Source organism: Amblyomma americanum, chromosome 9, assembly GCF_052857255.1.
Source record: "Amblyomma americanum isolate KBUSLIRL-KWMA chromosome 9, ASM5285725v1, whole genome shotgun sequence".
Lineage (NCBI taxonomy): Eukaryota > Metazoa > Arthropoda > Arachnida > Ixodida > Ixodidae > Amblyomma > Amblyomma americanum.
Window position 1 is genome coordinate 147,387,706 of NC_135505.1, and position 15,156 is coordinate 147,402,861.

Here is a 15,156-nt window from a genome sequence, read left to right on the forward strand (position 1 = left end):
TATAGTCAACTACCCTCATCTAGTACCGGCTCGTCGATGGTCGGTCGCCGCGCGCTTATCTTCATTACGGCTGTCAGGTCCGAAGAAATCGCGTTGGCGCCCTTTTCTGCTGCCTCATAGCCGAGTGCTATCGATTCGACCTCCCGCAGGGTGAGGTCTGTTTTCGCCAACAGCTGCTTTTGCAAGGCACTTGAACTTACGCCGCAAACTATCTCGTCGCTAAGCGTTCTATCGAGCATGCTTCCGAAGTTGCAGCCGTCCGTTATTTGACGAATTTGAGCAATAAATTTGTGGACTCACCTTCAAACTGGGGCCGCTTGAAAAAGCGGGAAATCTCAGTGATTGCGTGGCGTTTCGAGTCAAAAATACGCTCTTAGGTTATTCCGTACTTCAGCGCATTTGGCTTCTTTGGCGAGACTTTCCCCGAAAGCACTTGTACCGTGCGTGAGCTCAGTGCAGAGCTGAGCAAACGCCCTCTTCTTCATTGAATCGTCGATTCCGGTTGCTTCGAAGTATAAATAGCTTCAACTTCCGTAAGATATGCCCTCCAGCTGTCACTCTGGTCGTCATACTCGGGAAGCTGGTGATGCACCATGACCGAAGCAGTTGCATCCAGAGGCTGTCTTGGCCGTCGTTTGAGGTTGGCTCCCGCCCCTGGTTCGCTCCGAGCTCGTCGCCTCGCCACTGTTACGTCACAAGTGCGCGCATTGCGCGTATCACGGTTCCATAGAACACAAGAGACACGCTCGGGAAGGAAATCGTTTATTCGTTCCGATAAGCCGGCTTATATAGCACGACGGGTAGAGGGCGAGGGAAGGATCCAGGGAATGCGTGAGAGCCGTGCGCTTTGAGCGTGAGCCATAGTGATAAGGTGGCACGTTTACAACAGGCACACCGGACGTTACAAGGAATATTTTAAGTAATTTTCAAAATTAAGATTTTTGAGGCAAAAATGTGGCTTTTGCAGCACGGTATTGACAGGGTTGGCAGGCGCCAGAAAACCGTTGAATAATCTTAGCTAGTAAGATGGTTAAATAATTTCCAATAATTAACTTAACTCTTAGATTGCCTTGGTTTATGGAGGTTTAACGCCCCAAAGCGACTCAGGCTATGAGAGACGCTGTAGTGAAGGGCTCCAGAAATTTCGACCACCTGGGGTTCTTTAACGTGCACTGATATCGCACAGGCCTCTAGAATTTCGCCTCCATCGAAATTCGACCGCTGCGGCCGGGATCGAACCCGCGTCTTCCGGGCCAGCAGCCGAGCGCCGTAACCACTTACCACCGTGGCGGCTTTTAGCTATTTAGAGTTAAGCGTCTAGTTGCAATTAGAGATTTGTAGCCGGCCGTTACTAACCGCGATATCAGTTTTTGGTATTTCGAACACGCGATTACCTTCGCCGCTGTGGCTCGACAAAATTTGGCTGCGTCGTGCGAAAATACACGCGCTCTCGAAAGCATGCAGGCAGAACGACCCCCTACAGTGCACGTAACTAGTCAAAAAAGCCAAATTCAACACAACCTTCTCATCCGATTGTGAGCAAACTGCCCACCGTGGCAGTTACATGACTGGTTGCCAGAAGTTGCTCGGGGAGAGCAATCCTCGGTGTCACATCCTTTAACCGCAGCGCCAGCAGTGGTACGAGGGCTCCACGCGCTCTGTGAATGCACAAATAAAGAACAGTGTCCGCGTTGGCGAAGCGATACGCAGAGAGGACCCCAGGCGACTGCAGGGACACTGCGTCATACCACTAGGGCGGGGCCCGTGTCCCCGCAAGTTTTCTTACCTGACTTGGGGAGACACTATTGTAGATGTTTTCCATCCGGTGGGAACAGTGCATGCTTTCCAGAGAGAGTTTATTTCACCCAGCAGAATAATTCTGCTATCGGGAAGCTTTTGTGAGAGAAGAGTGTATACGAGACAGTCGTGCCCCGGTGCCAATTTCCAGGGCGTGTTCCAGATCAGGCATGGAAGATTCGTCCGCTAATCCTCGATCCGGTGCTCCTGTGCAAGGGTTTGGTGTTGATAAGATTTCAGTTGTTGCTTGCCTAGCGTAATCAAATGTTTGACAACTGTGGAGGCTTGCGGATCGAGTAAAGCGCGGAGGTGACGCGTGTGTTTTTGGTTTAGTGAACCGATTTGAATGCATACGTTGGTCCACTGCGAGTCGGCCAGTGCGTCATACAGTGGGCGTGCCTCTGCGTAGCAAGTGCCCCGATTCGTCGTGCTATGCGCGCGTTACTCGGTTGCTCCCGTAGGGTGCGAGACAGGCTTTGCCCGCGGTTGCGCAGTCTGGTAAGATGAGGGTCGCGATTGTCATTGGAAGCTAGCACCAGTTTTCATGACCTCCTCTTCGGTGCTCCGTTATGTCCTTCACCCATTCCGTTAGCGGCAGGGCGTTGGTTGCTGTTGCTCTGGCTGCTGGAAATATGTCCCGGTCTGTGTGGGTCACTTTAGTTTTGTGGTGATGTGTTTGGACTTACGGAGTCTTATACCCCTGTCACACGGGCACTTGTAAGGCCTTAAGAATTAAGGTTCTTTGCCCAAAGGCGCTTGACGCGCATCTACACGGCAAAGCCGGCCGTCAGCGGCCTTAAAGTTGCTTAAAGGAGCAACCTAGTGTTCCTGTATATGCTCCCGCACTGCGGGAGCATATACAGGAACACTAGAGCAACCCAGGGGGCAGCGCAAGCTAGCGAGCTCTAAGAATAAAAAAAAAATTGACGCAATTTTGTTTTGAAAACATAAAAAATATAAGTTATCTTATTTAATGGTTAATTTTGCGTTACAGTGCACTTAACCGTAGAGGAGGCTATGACTTAATACACCTACACTGCTAAGAAAGGACTTGAACGCTTTTCAGCAGCCGCATCGACACACACGTGCTTGCGCTTCTCGCTTTGTTTTTTCTTCGTTTGCTCTTGACAATTACACACTTCGTTCTAGCGTCTTGCGGTTCGTCGCTCATGATTACGGCAGCACGCTAACCAGGCACAACCTAATTTATTTGAAATACGCACAAGGACAAAGCACGCTTCTCACACACAACGAGGAGCCGAACGGAAAAGTGCGCCTACCGTGGCCGGACCGGGAACGATGAAAAAAAAAAACGGTTTAAAATATCCGTTTCTCACCGTCAGAACGCTCGTTTATTGTCGTGATAGCTACATTTTCAAACATACACGAAAGCACTCTTATCCTCTTAGGTGAAGTGCTACCGTCTGCTTTAATTTCATAATGTTACTAGCGCCGCCTCAAAAACAGCGGTGACCTTTGGCATTCACGAAGGCCGCGTTGTAGCTTTTTTGGATTTGCCGTGTAGCATCGCCGCTGCTCCTTTTCGGTTTTCCTCCTTTAGTGCGTCCCGTGTGACATGGGTATTATATGTGGTCGCTAAAGAGAGTCGGGGAGGGCCCGACATTCTTGCCCCGGGATGGCGTGACGTAATATCATGTCAGGGGTGGTGGGCTGCTGCTTAAACGTTCCTAGCTTAGTGGTTTGACCTCGTAGGTTGTATATTGAACACCGCTACGCGGACCTGGCCTTAACCTGGAACCATTACTGGTCCAACGTTACCGTTCTACAGAGGCAGCAGCGGCGCTCTGCTGGGGCCTTCTAGCAGAGTATAGGAGACACGAGCTGCGCGTATTCTTTGAGCGCTGGTGGCCGCGTGCACGTGGTTCCAAACCATTCGCGTAATGCCGCGAAGGCGACACCTTCGCACTTCAGCAAGCGTCGGAAACTGTATATTCCACTCACACGTTTCTCAGTATTCTTACACGACTCTCGAACAAGCAGTATGACAAATTTCCCCGTACATTCGAAAATACAGCGTTTGCAACTCTTGCCGTGCGCAACAGATGGTGCCACTAATCGACTAAGCTTATGTCTTGGTGCAGCCCGCGTTTTTATAATAGCATTGCTCTCTACAGTAAGTTCGGCAGAAAATGAGGGGGCACGAGTGGGCAACCGACGCTTCAATATGCCACAGCATAGCCTTTGCCTCATAACTTGTAAGAGCAACACTGGCTCCCGTCAGTAGCCAGAACGACAGCCTGCCCCGGCGTGTTCGAGAAAGTTGGGAAGCTAGGGCTGTGCAGATTGGTGTCGCTTTCAGGCGGTACCGACGCGGACCGGCCGTCACGGGCGTTTCAAATCTGCGCGCGCTCATTGGAGAGAACTTACGTGAACGCTGCCTTCTTCACCGACAATATATGTTCAGATGCTCTTCACAATGCTCTTACCAATCTGCGAAACTCCATGCCTGTCATTTTTCTTTTCGCAGGATTGTGGAGGTTTTTAGCAGAAGGCTCCAAGGTACGTTCCGTGCTACGAAAACCCGTCGCCATGCTACGCTCCGGATCACTTAAGTGCTCTCTCTCTCTTCCCCATCCCATTTCCAGTGCAGGAACGGTTAACGAAGCAAATTGCGATGGCAGTAACGGAAGCAGTAGGCCCCACCGGTGTAGGAGTGGTGGTCCAGGCAACGTAAGTGCAATGGCTTCCACTGAATCGTAACGTTACGTACCTAATCAACGCATATCCGCCTTACGACACAGAAGCGGGCACGCGAAATTAACGTCACCGATAACTTCTATAATGAACATACCACTGCGCGCGTTTTTATTGCTTCATCACGAACCACGCGCGCAACCTGTACATATATCCTCTCATCTCTTATTTCTCCATTCTGTCTGCTATCCTGTATTTCCTCTGCCCCAGTACAACTCACTAACTTCTATTCCTGCAGCAATATCCTTGCATAGATACTTGAGCGACCATGCAGACGCCATTTTGTCTTAACGTGCACTTTTGCAGTGGGACAGTGACCGCCACCTCGACTGTGCCATGTGCCTTACTACACGCTTCGAGCCTGTTGCGCTTTCCTACAGAACACCGCACGCGTTTACTGGGTCCCCTCCCGCCGAACCCCCCAGGTTCCACTCCGGCACTGCACAACCAGAAATGGGCACAACTGCCTCACCTGACAAAATAAAAACGCCAAAATTTGTCAAGCTCTATAATCGGAAACAACTCGAGAACGAAGCGGCAAATGTCCTCCAGCCCATAGCGTTGACAGATTTTCGTGCCGCGATTAAACCGCTTTGACCTGCTAGAGTGAAATCGGATCAACCGCGGCGTCATTAACATCGATCGATATAGAGGCATCCGAGTAAAGCAGTGTGTGACGGCATTTTCAAAATTTCAGACACACGAATTGCGTCCACGATATTAGATTAACCATGACCGCCAATGCCGGGATTACTATGGTCATTCTAGCGAAAACGCAACCTTCAAAAGGTGGTGGTGGTTTTATGAAAAACAATAGTAAAAAGGAAGGAAAAGATTTTTGCTAGCCCCGGCATCTGCCATCGATACTGAGCTGGGGCAGCGGAAATAAAGGATAGCAGGCAGAATGGAGAAATGAAATGAAAGAGGTGAGGGGACAGGAATAGAGGATAGGGGGAGAAGTATGTACAAACTATTTACACAATAAGAAATGTGTCCAGGTTGTGCGCGTGATTAGTTCATTTTAGAGGAATTAAATCACATGCGCACAGCTCTCTGTTGGTTACAACTGGAGTGGGGCGTCCAGTTATTAATCGTTCAAGGGAACTCGCGGAGCGTTTGGTCACTGCGTGCAACTACCTGACGGAGAACAGACGGGCCGTCGCGACGAGCAACGGCGAACGCGGCACCATTTTCATAAATCTGACTATGCAGTGTATATTTAATGTAGTGTACTATTTACCTCCCCCCCCCCCCCCCATGTCTTTCTTCTGTCCCCTCACCTTTTATTTCATTTCTCCCACCTGCCTGCTATCCTCTTTCCGCTGCCCCAGCTCAGGTGCCGCCGCACGCGATGGCAGATGCCGGGACTAGCAAAATTCTTTTACCTTCCTTCATGTTATTTTAAATAAACCACTACTACTACTACTGGCTTCCCCAAAGCAGTTCGTACAATGCCCAGATGCTGGATGGATGGATGGATACGGCTGAACCCTTTACATCGGGCAGTGGCTCAAGCCACCTAGCCATGTCTTGTGAAATTTTACTCCTGTCTTGCTTTTAGCCACCAATCAGATAACCTTCGCTTGGTTACTTCTAACCTCTTAAAATCCACTTTCCCTTCACTATCCCTAAACCCCAATGCCTTGGGTAAGTCAGCCCCGCTGCCTTCCACTGTAGGGTGGAAGTCGCGCCACCTTTTCATTACTCGGCTTCGCCGATGCCCGGAAACGCGCAAGCATTGCGCACTTCCCTTACTAAATTGGTTACTGCTTGTCAGTGCACTCCGCTCTGGTGTCGCTGATTTACCGCCAATCACTCCAGTGAAGAAAAAGTTTGGTGTGCGTGCTTGGGTAAAACCCCCGAACAGGGCGGCTGTATACAGCTTATCACTCCAGTGAAGAAAAAGTTTGGTGCGCGTGCTTGGGTAAAAACCCCCGAACAGGGTGACTGAGAGAGGAATAAAATCACTAGCTGGCCTTTCAATACTGCTTCCTTCCCATGCCTCAAAACGCTTTTACGAAGGCCAGACCCGGGAACAGTATATGGGACGCTTACCATATTTAGCAAGATTCAATTCTGTCATCAGTGGACACGAAGCTTGTCAAGGTAATGCAGCAGGCATTACAGTGTGAAGCAATGTTATGCACACAGTTGAACAGTCACTGCCAAAAGTAGCCAGGCTGCATGGTTGCTTCTCACCCTTATGAGCCCTTGAGATTTCCTGGCAATCAAAAGGTAAAGGAAGGAGACGAAAAGGTCGGCATTCTAAATTTAAGGGGTAGCCCAAGTGAAACATATGACCAAGAAGCAAGCCACTCAGCCTGGCTACGTTCTAAAGACTACGCTACCGCCGCTGCAGTCTCTCGTGCTCTGGCATTTGGCAGTACCACAGATTAGCATGTGGTTCGCAAGCCTAGACAGCTTTGGAAGCCATTTTCTTAAGGCTTGTACCCTCTATTGCATAACCAAAACAAAATTGCTCTGCTCTCCCAGCAGATGGGCCAAGCAAAAACTCCACAGCATTTATAAAAGTTGCCACAGTTGCAGTCTGCTCCAGACACCACGCAACGATAGAATAAATTTCATAATTTATCTGGGCTGCGCAAGCTCAATGCAAGCCCTTGGCCAGAGGCGAACACCCTTTCAATGGTCCTATGTGTTAGATTTCGTTGGTGGTCCCATCTATAATAGCACGTGTAGCAGCCGCAAGCCAGCCAAAGAACTATGAGGCAGTGCAGAATATCTAGGCGACAATAGTTTGTGAACCCCACCTCCCCAATAATGCAGACTGACGTCATCATGGCTCGGCGCACTGTCTCTGCAGAAGGGCACAGCAGCCGCGGGTGCAAGATCGTTCGCGGGCAGTTAATGCGCGTAGGGCGCTGTGCCTTCGGTCGATAAACCAGTCCAGCCGGGCCACAGATGACTTGACATTTATTCGCACTGCAGCACGTTCTCAGACAAAGCTGCCCCCGCGTCTTACCTTCACAGGCACATGTGTATGGTGATGCGCGGCGTCCAGAAGGTGTCGAGCAAGACCATCACGAGCACCATGCTGGGCGTGTTCCGGGAGGACCCCAAGACGCGCGAGGAGTTCCTCAAGCTCGTGCTGGGAGGCCAGTGATTGCAGCCATGGTGGCTCGAACAGCCCCCCCGAGAGAATGTTTTTGGCTTTATTGTTGCTGTGATGCGTGTGGCCCGCCTGCCTTGAGACGGGCCCGAAAGAAATAAAACTGACGAGAGCACTCGCGTACAAGCACCCTCTCGATTTCTCTAGGCCGGCCAATTCTGCGGCGGCCTGGGAGGGACGGCCGTGCGAAGAAGTAGAAGTAGCGAGTAGTCGACCCGGGCCGGCCGAGTGTCGACTGCGGCAGCGCCTCAATTGTAGCCGCTGCAGAGTGGAGAGAGAAGGCACCGTTGTGACGCAAAGATCGTGGCGTTGCCGGCGACGCCGGGTTAGGAGCAAACGTCTCATCTCATGCACAGGTAGTCACTCTTCCCCTGCTTCCCCCTGTCTGCTGCGATCAGAGTTCGTGCCTAGAGACTTGCCACGGACCGCACAAGCACAGCCGCACAAGCCAGTCCATGCGCCCTGCAGCTTTCGAGGAACAATCAGCTAAGAAATCCGCTACAAATGTTGCAAAATGAACTGCCTGCTAGCCTGGCGGGTATAAGCTCGGACGCAGTGGGCGGCATCAGTTGAGGCGGCTCGTGTGCAGAGAAAGGTTTGGTCCCAGGACGGCAGCCCATGGGCTTGGCCCATGTCCCAGAACCACACGGGCGATGCTTGGGTTGACCTATGCTTTAGACCCGCGGGCTTCTGGGCCAAGGTGGCTGCCACTACGGGCGGGCCGCCTGAGTCCTCGAATACCGCGTCTGTGCGGCACGCGCAGTTCATCTGCCCTGTGATGTATCTCGGTTGCCATTAACAGCGCAAACGTGTCTCAAGGAAGGTCAGTCAAAGGCGTGTCAGGGGGCAGTTCATCCACCCGAAGCTACAAGGTTGCGCGCACACCTTCGCGATAACGCGCGCTGCCAGATCCCTCCTCGAACAGAATACCTCTGTGCTCCCAAGGGAGATCGGCTACGGTACCGCGGGCTGGAGCCGGTGCCATAGTCCTGGCCGCTGTCGTTGCCGGCACTGTAGCGGTCGTCGTGGCCCCATGAGTCGTAGCCTCCGCCGCGCCTCGGGCCGTAGCCGCCTCCGCCGCGGGGTGGCCCGGACCGGTAGCCGCCGCCGCCTCCACCGCCACCAGGAGGTGGCCTCGGAGGTCCGCCCCGGTAGCCACCGCCGCCGCCGCCACCTCGTGGTCCACCGCGGAATCCCCCACGGGAGCCCCGCTCACGGGAGTACTCCACACGGAGCCGGGAGCCGTTGAGCACTACGCCGTTCATGTTGCGGATGGCCTCGTCCGCATCGCGGTCGTCATCGAACTCCAGGAAAGCGAACCCGGGTGGGTTCTGTGCCACCCAGACTTGGTTTAGGCGGCCATACTTGCCAAACTCGCGCTCCAACTCCTCCTTGGCCATGTTATCGCCCAGGCCGCCCACGAAGATGCGGGTCTGTGGCTTTCGCTCATACGACTGTGGACAGGATTAAAAGGTTGCGGTACACAAATGAGTCAACGAGCTGCTTTGCTAGAATTGTCAGAAGACAGCCTCATAAATGACCACGCGCCCCACTACATCACTGCATTTGGCCATCAAAAAAGCCTGTCCGCAATAACTAGCACCTTTTTAAGAGCTCTGGGCAGCATATATTGTGGGACCACAAGCACTAATTACCGCGCAAAGCCTTCTGTTGCAAAGTGGAAAAGCATGAGTCAACTATTCAGGATTGCGTGTGCATTCCTGAGCACTGTGTACAAGCATGATGTATCAAACGAAAACCTTTCCATACACAACCCCTTACATGCAATAAGAAGCAACAGGTTATCACAAAGTTCCACCATTTAACTTCCGTTACTTTTTTTTTAATTACAGTAACATTTCCTACTACAAGCACAACTCTAAGTGCAGCCAGTAATGCGTTGATTACTCGTAAATCAACTCCTCTGGCTGACAAAAGGACCCAGATAAATTCTAAGCGACTTTTCAAGGCTCAAGAGCAACACATTACCTCAAGAAAAAAGGTAATTCCAGTTCATGTGCGACCACAGTGTATTCTGGTGATGTGCTTTGCTCCCCAAGAATATCTGAGCTGCTGTCAATGAACTGATGAAGTTGGTGGTATGCAATCCCATGCAGTCCTGTTCTCTTGATCTTTACCATTGGTCTAAACATACTTGTGCTTATTACTTAAAATACCTTGCAACAATTTCAAACTGCTCCTCCTTGATTGGACTATTAATTACTACCTAGGAGAAATTACCTGAACTTCCCTTCACAATGAATATGCTTTCTTAGGAATGTCTTTATTACACAACAGCTGCTTAACAGATGCTTTTGCAGTCTTCTATCTTGAGTGCTTCCTAATGTTCAAAGAAGCCAAATCGGCTAGATACTTGATAACATTTCTTGCAAACCAAGCCAGTTCTCTATGCTGACAGGAAACAGTCATAGCCGTGATTCTAAACAGTCTTAGCAAACACCTTGCACATAAAAGACAGTAGTGAGCTTAGCAATTATTCATGCCTCTTATGTACCTTTCTCGTGGATAATGTACTTTATGTACCTTTCTCGTGGTGAGCAACACAGTGCGTTCAGACTACAATGAATTTAAATGATGTCATTTGGTATAAAAATCTAAATTTATTCCACAGGTGTAGGGAATTGAACCCAGGACTTTCCGACTGTGTTGTAACCATTAGGCCACATACTTAGGTTGCCTCTTGACAAACAAAGGTGAACCTAGGATATGCGTCGCCTTAAACTGTATGCCAATGAGTAGGTGTGTCATTAGAAAGAAGGTAGAAATTAAAACGCTGCCTTTGCACTCAAAGCATATAAGTAGTGTAAAGTGCCTTTTGTGATTTTTTGCTACCTTTACTTTCCCAGCCAAATTCCAGAAGGCACTGCTGCCTTATCTTCTAATACATATACCTACTTCTTGTTCTTGCAAGTATCTGTAGCAGCTAAACGACAACTCCACAGAATTTTCTTGCCTTTTCAGCAGACTACCACATTGTATTTCTTAACATCTGTCTCAGCTGCATTAAACCAGGTATATGAACCCAGGTTTCAACCAAGCATATATACCATCATGGTAGACCAACAAATGTCAGTATGAATACTGTCAACCACCTGTGTAGGCTGGATGGCTAAAACTTGCGGCTAAGTGATAGCCTCGAACACAATCTGTCTGAAACGACCAAAACCGAGCTTGAAAAGTTTTATTTAGCAAACAGAGTGGACATTGATAGGCAGGCAGCTTGAAACATCATGCAGGGTTTCCTATAGAAATCACCCTAACTGAGGCCAGAAATTGGGAAAATTCTGGAACAAAACACTGCCCTGCTGTGAAATTTGTCACGAACAGTTGAGAGAACCTACAGTTTAAATTTCATTAAAACCCTCTCCCCCTGCAAGTTACCATTCTAACTGCTGAACCCTATTCACATCCTTCCAGACACATTGCACGATACAAGTAGCTGCAGTTGGAATAATTCCGACTTATCCTTAGGTTAGGTTTTAACGGGTTTAACTTCTGGGACGCCATAGCAGAGGGCTCCACATAATTTCAACTACCCACGTTTCTTTAATATGTACTGACATCAAACGGCACAGGGGCCTCTAGCATTTCACCTCCATTGATAGGGACCCCAGCCCAGGCAAGTGTCTTTCGGGTCAGCAGCTGAGCACCATAACCACTCAGCCACTGTGGCAGCTACATTAGGCTAGAAGACTGCTGCTCTCTGGGCTTATTTTTTGGCAGGCTGCCATTTCCTGCTTCCATCATACTGGGCTAGAGTAAAAAAAAAAAGCTCTTGAGCAAGCACAAATTTATGCACGTTTTCTCAACAACTTTCCCTTGCACTCCTCAGATCCAAGCTAATTTTAGGCTTCACAATTGTGGGGTGATCACACTATGGGGTGTGCTCGGCACCAGCTACCAGACAGCATTCTCCAGGTGTTAACGAGAGATCACTGCTGCCAACGACACCCTGAATCGTGACATCAATAAATTTTTCATCATTCGACATTTGCTAAATCAATGATATTACGACATAAGTTTGCATCTGCTGAATAAGAAAGCCAGCTTCGTGACTGGTGTTGACAAAGATTGCCCATTTCCAACCTATCACCGCGAGTATGCAGCGTCGAGATACTGCTGAAAGTTTTTTTTTGTGATTCCATAGTCACAGTATCCCATATCACAAGTGCTGTGACCTCAAAAGGGCAAAGCTGAGATCAATAGATGACCTCTTCAGGCACACAGCAGCGCTAGGCAGCTGGTAACATTGTTCGCACATCAAGGCACACGTGTAGCCAGTATTGCTGCACAAAAAGCAGCTGTCTGCACGTGTCCTTTCTTAATGTCAACCCTGCAGGTGCAGACTTTTGAACAAAGTGTTCCCCACTTCAGCTTCTACAACCATCTCTGTAGCAGCACAGAAAAACTGCCCCATATTTGACACATATTGGCAAAAGCCGGTCCCGCAAAGTCCCAGAGTGATACCATTCATTTCTAATATTCGGCGGGTGATTGCACGTGCTGCTTGGGACCAAGATGGACCACAAAGAATGTCAGTGTGGGGCAATTCGGATGCCTATGTGCTGTATTCTACCAAGCAGGTTGCCAAGCCTTGCAAACTTTGCATTACTTACTGCAATAAAGCAAAAAAAAATACCATGCTAAGGAATTTCGCTTGCGCAATTAATCATACTCCACGCTGCGGCACTACTACGCCATCTGTCCCCAGGATTGCTTGAAGCTGTGAGGATTCTGCGTTTTTCTGCTCCATAGCCAACTTCCAATTCGCGCCAACGTAACATCAGCAGAAGCATAAAAATATAAATGATCCAGAAATAAGACTACGCCCACTCCACAACCCTAGTGGTTCCACCTATCACCGCGAATATGCAGCGTCGAGATACTGCTGAAAGTTTTTTTTTTTTGTGATTCATAGTCACAGTATCCCATATCACAAGTGCTGTGACCTCAACGCGACTACGCCGAAGAAGCGTCAGCTTCAAAGGGAAAGAAATTCTAAAAAGAAAAGGCACCCTATCTCGGCATCCGGGGTTCGCCGGTAGCGGGGTGAAAAACAGATAACCGCCCATTACAAGCAAAAACGTGTGCGCATCCGTAATGAACAGCGGCCTTGTTTCCATCTGTCGGTGCAGTGGCCGCCTTTTACGAGGCCCAGCTACGCAAACAAAGCGGCACAAAAATGCCGGCAGGCGCCGCTGAGGATTCCGCCGGCCGCTTACGATAGACGAACCCTAGCGCAGGAGCTCCGACTGACCGCAGCGTAAACAAAAGCAGACTAAACCGCTGCCGGCGTGGCAAAGGCAAAAGGGCGCGCAACGCCACGGCCTGCAGTGCGGACGCCGGTGCTACGAAGATGCCGCCGCAAAAAAGACAAAGGAAACGCGACCGCACGACGCGCGTCAACATGCGTCGAATTGTGCGGGAAGCGGCGTGTCTGCGTCGCAAATTCGAAGGCCACTAGGGCTGCCTGCGTCCCTCGAAAGAGCATTTTTATTGCTGCTTTCCGAGAGTCGCGCCGAGCGAGCGGTGAGCTCACCGAGAGACGGTATTCGAGAGTGGGACGCGTCTCGCCCACAACGGCGGGAACGAACTGGCGCGACGCGCAGAGCCTCGAAAATATAAACAAAGGAACTGAGGAGGGCGGAGTATCTAGGCGCCGCCGGATTTTTCAGGCCTGGTCGCGAGGCACCGCGCGCTCAAAGTAGGCGAGATCACAAAGAGACGGCGGGAACGAAATTTAGTACCGGCCCGCGGCTGGTGCGCCATGCGAAGCGTTGCCCGGCCATGAGCCGTGGGCACCAAAAACGCAGGCCTCGCTCCCGCTTCCAACCCGGTAAACACCGGCGCGCCGAGTCGGCGTTTGACACACACGGCCGGCCAAAATAGCCCCGAGGTGCGTCGGCCGGAGGACAATGCTCGCGGCGGAGAGTTCGTAGTCCTAGGGCGGCGGTGCAAGAGATAAACCTTTTTGGCGCCGGCGCCACAAACGACGCAGCCGCGCCGCGGGAGAAAAACAAATATGTCGGGGCGGGTGAGCCCGGCATCGCGCGTGGCGGGAAATAGTGACAAGGCGGGGTATACACGGCATAGTTTTTTGAGAAAAGCACTGGCTTCGCGATCTACCGAGTATTGCGGACCACTTACCATGGTAATGTCGGAGACGGCAGCGTCCTTTGCGATCAATATGCGTCCGTCACCCCTGCCACCAACGTGCAAGCGTCCGCGGTCGATAGCAGCAGGCAAGAGACAGCGGCGAGGGAAGAAAAGCCGGCCTCCTCCGGGTGCTGCGGGGTCCCAAAATCTGCCCGCACGGCGCGCCACGGCGTAGCTAGCGGCGGCGTCGTGGAGAGGAGGAGCCTGCGTTTGGCTGCGGCTCCGGATTCTCTTGACGCGGCCGCGCCAGCATCGAGTACGCGCGCGTGACACGCCCTGGCCCCCTAGTTTCGATTTCTCCGGAGCTCCTCTGAAATTCGTACTGGGTTGCTGCGGTGCTGCGCTGCGGCATGGATGTATTTCCTCTCGACACGGTTTCGGAATATCACGTCAGAACTAACCTTAGATATTCTTTAAAGACACAACAACACGTACGCGAGATGTTTCGTTTTATGCCTGTGCTCGTGACGCAAACGTAGCTGAACCTACAGCTGTGACAAACAAAGAATAAGAAAATTCCCATCCTGCATCGTTTTATTTTCGCCGCATCAACGCTCGATGACCCGTGGCATGCTTGCCCCGCTAACAAGACGCGTCTTGTGTCCTTACACGCGTCTCCATCCGATGTATAAGCTCACGATTATCGTTCCCTTTCGCCCAACGCTTGAAATTCGAGTTGTCTAGAGAAAGGCTATGCGTGGGCAGAGCCCCGAAGGCAAAATTGTCCATAGTCTAGCGTACCCCAGGAATTCCGCTGAGTTCTTCGTCGTCAGTGCACGTGGCAGCTATAGGTTTCTCAGCTTTAGTGCTCCGAAGGTGGAAATGGTAAGACAGACGTGCAACTACAGATTCACTTCCTGCTCGTATAGCGTAGGAGTATAGCGTAGGAGTGCTTACGTGCGTTATACGCAAGTTTAGCGGGAGGTTACACTGAAAATCGCATGAGCACTTTTAGTTCATCGTTTGCCAAACCGAACGCAACGATAGCGCTGGTTGCAGTGGCGGCATCTGGTGTTACAATGTGAAAATATTTTGTGACAATTTTGCACTTAGCCAAGGTTATCCAAGTCGTAGCGCGTAGATGGTTCATCGCCAGTTCAGTCGAGTCAGGGCCTAAGTTCTCTTAGGTAATTGAACCGAGCAAGATTTTAAAAACGACATGTTGAGGTCTTTTAGACCCTTCTGCCTACCACCGAAACGGTTGCAAGTTTATGACTACCTTGTCGTAAAAATCCAAATCAAGCCAATCCACAGTCGGCGGCGTCTTGTTAGGGTTAAGAACGGCTGAATCGTCGCACAGAATCAAAAATAGGGCAAGTTTATCTGTCATTCTTTCT

At 50.6% G+C, this 15,156-nt stretch overlaps 2 protein-coding genes across 4 annotated transcripts in view; one reads left to right on the forward strand and one right to left on the reverse strand.

Annotated features, from left to right (window-relative positions):
- The window catches only part of Pu (GTP cyclohydrolase punch), a 24,327-nt gene extending 16,559 nt beyond the window's left edge, over positions 1-7,768 (forward strand). For both annotated transcript variants that reach the window (XM_077638007.1, XM_077638008.1), the window contains exons 4-6: positions 4,286-4,317; positions 4,404-4,488; positions 7,504-7,768. In XM_077638007.1, the coding sequence (XP_077494133.1) occupies positions 4,286-4,317; positions 4,404-4,488; positions 7,504-7,636 (250 nt within the window). In that variant the 3' untranslated portion in view covers positions 7,637-7,768. The remainder of the gene's footprint in view (positions 1-4,285; positions 4,318-4,403; positions 4,489-7,503) is intronic.
- Positions 7,672-13,970, reverse strand: LOC144104813 (serine/arginine-rich splicing factor x16-like). 2 transcript variants are annotated; one of them, XM_077638010.1, is made up of 3 exons: positions 13,811-13,970; positions 8,606-9,096; positions 7,672-7,903 (listed from the first exon to the last, which is right to left on the reverse strand). In XM_077638010.1, the coding sequence occupies exons 1-3, from the start codon at positions 13,811-13,813 to the stop codon at positions 7,891-7,893; spliced, it is 507 nt and encodes a 168-aa protein (XP_077494136.1). In that variant the 5' UTR covers positions 13,814-13,970; the 3' UTR covers positions 7,672-7,890. The 2 variants fall into 2 exon arrangements, with proteins under 2 accessions (XP_077494136.1, XP_077494135.1); XM_077638009.1 differs by having other exon boundaries at positions 8,573-9,096.
- Positions 13,971-15,156: the final 1,186 nt, after the last annotated feature.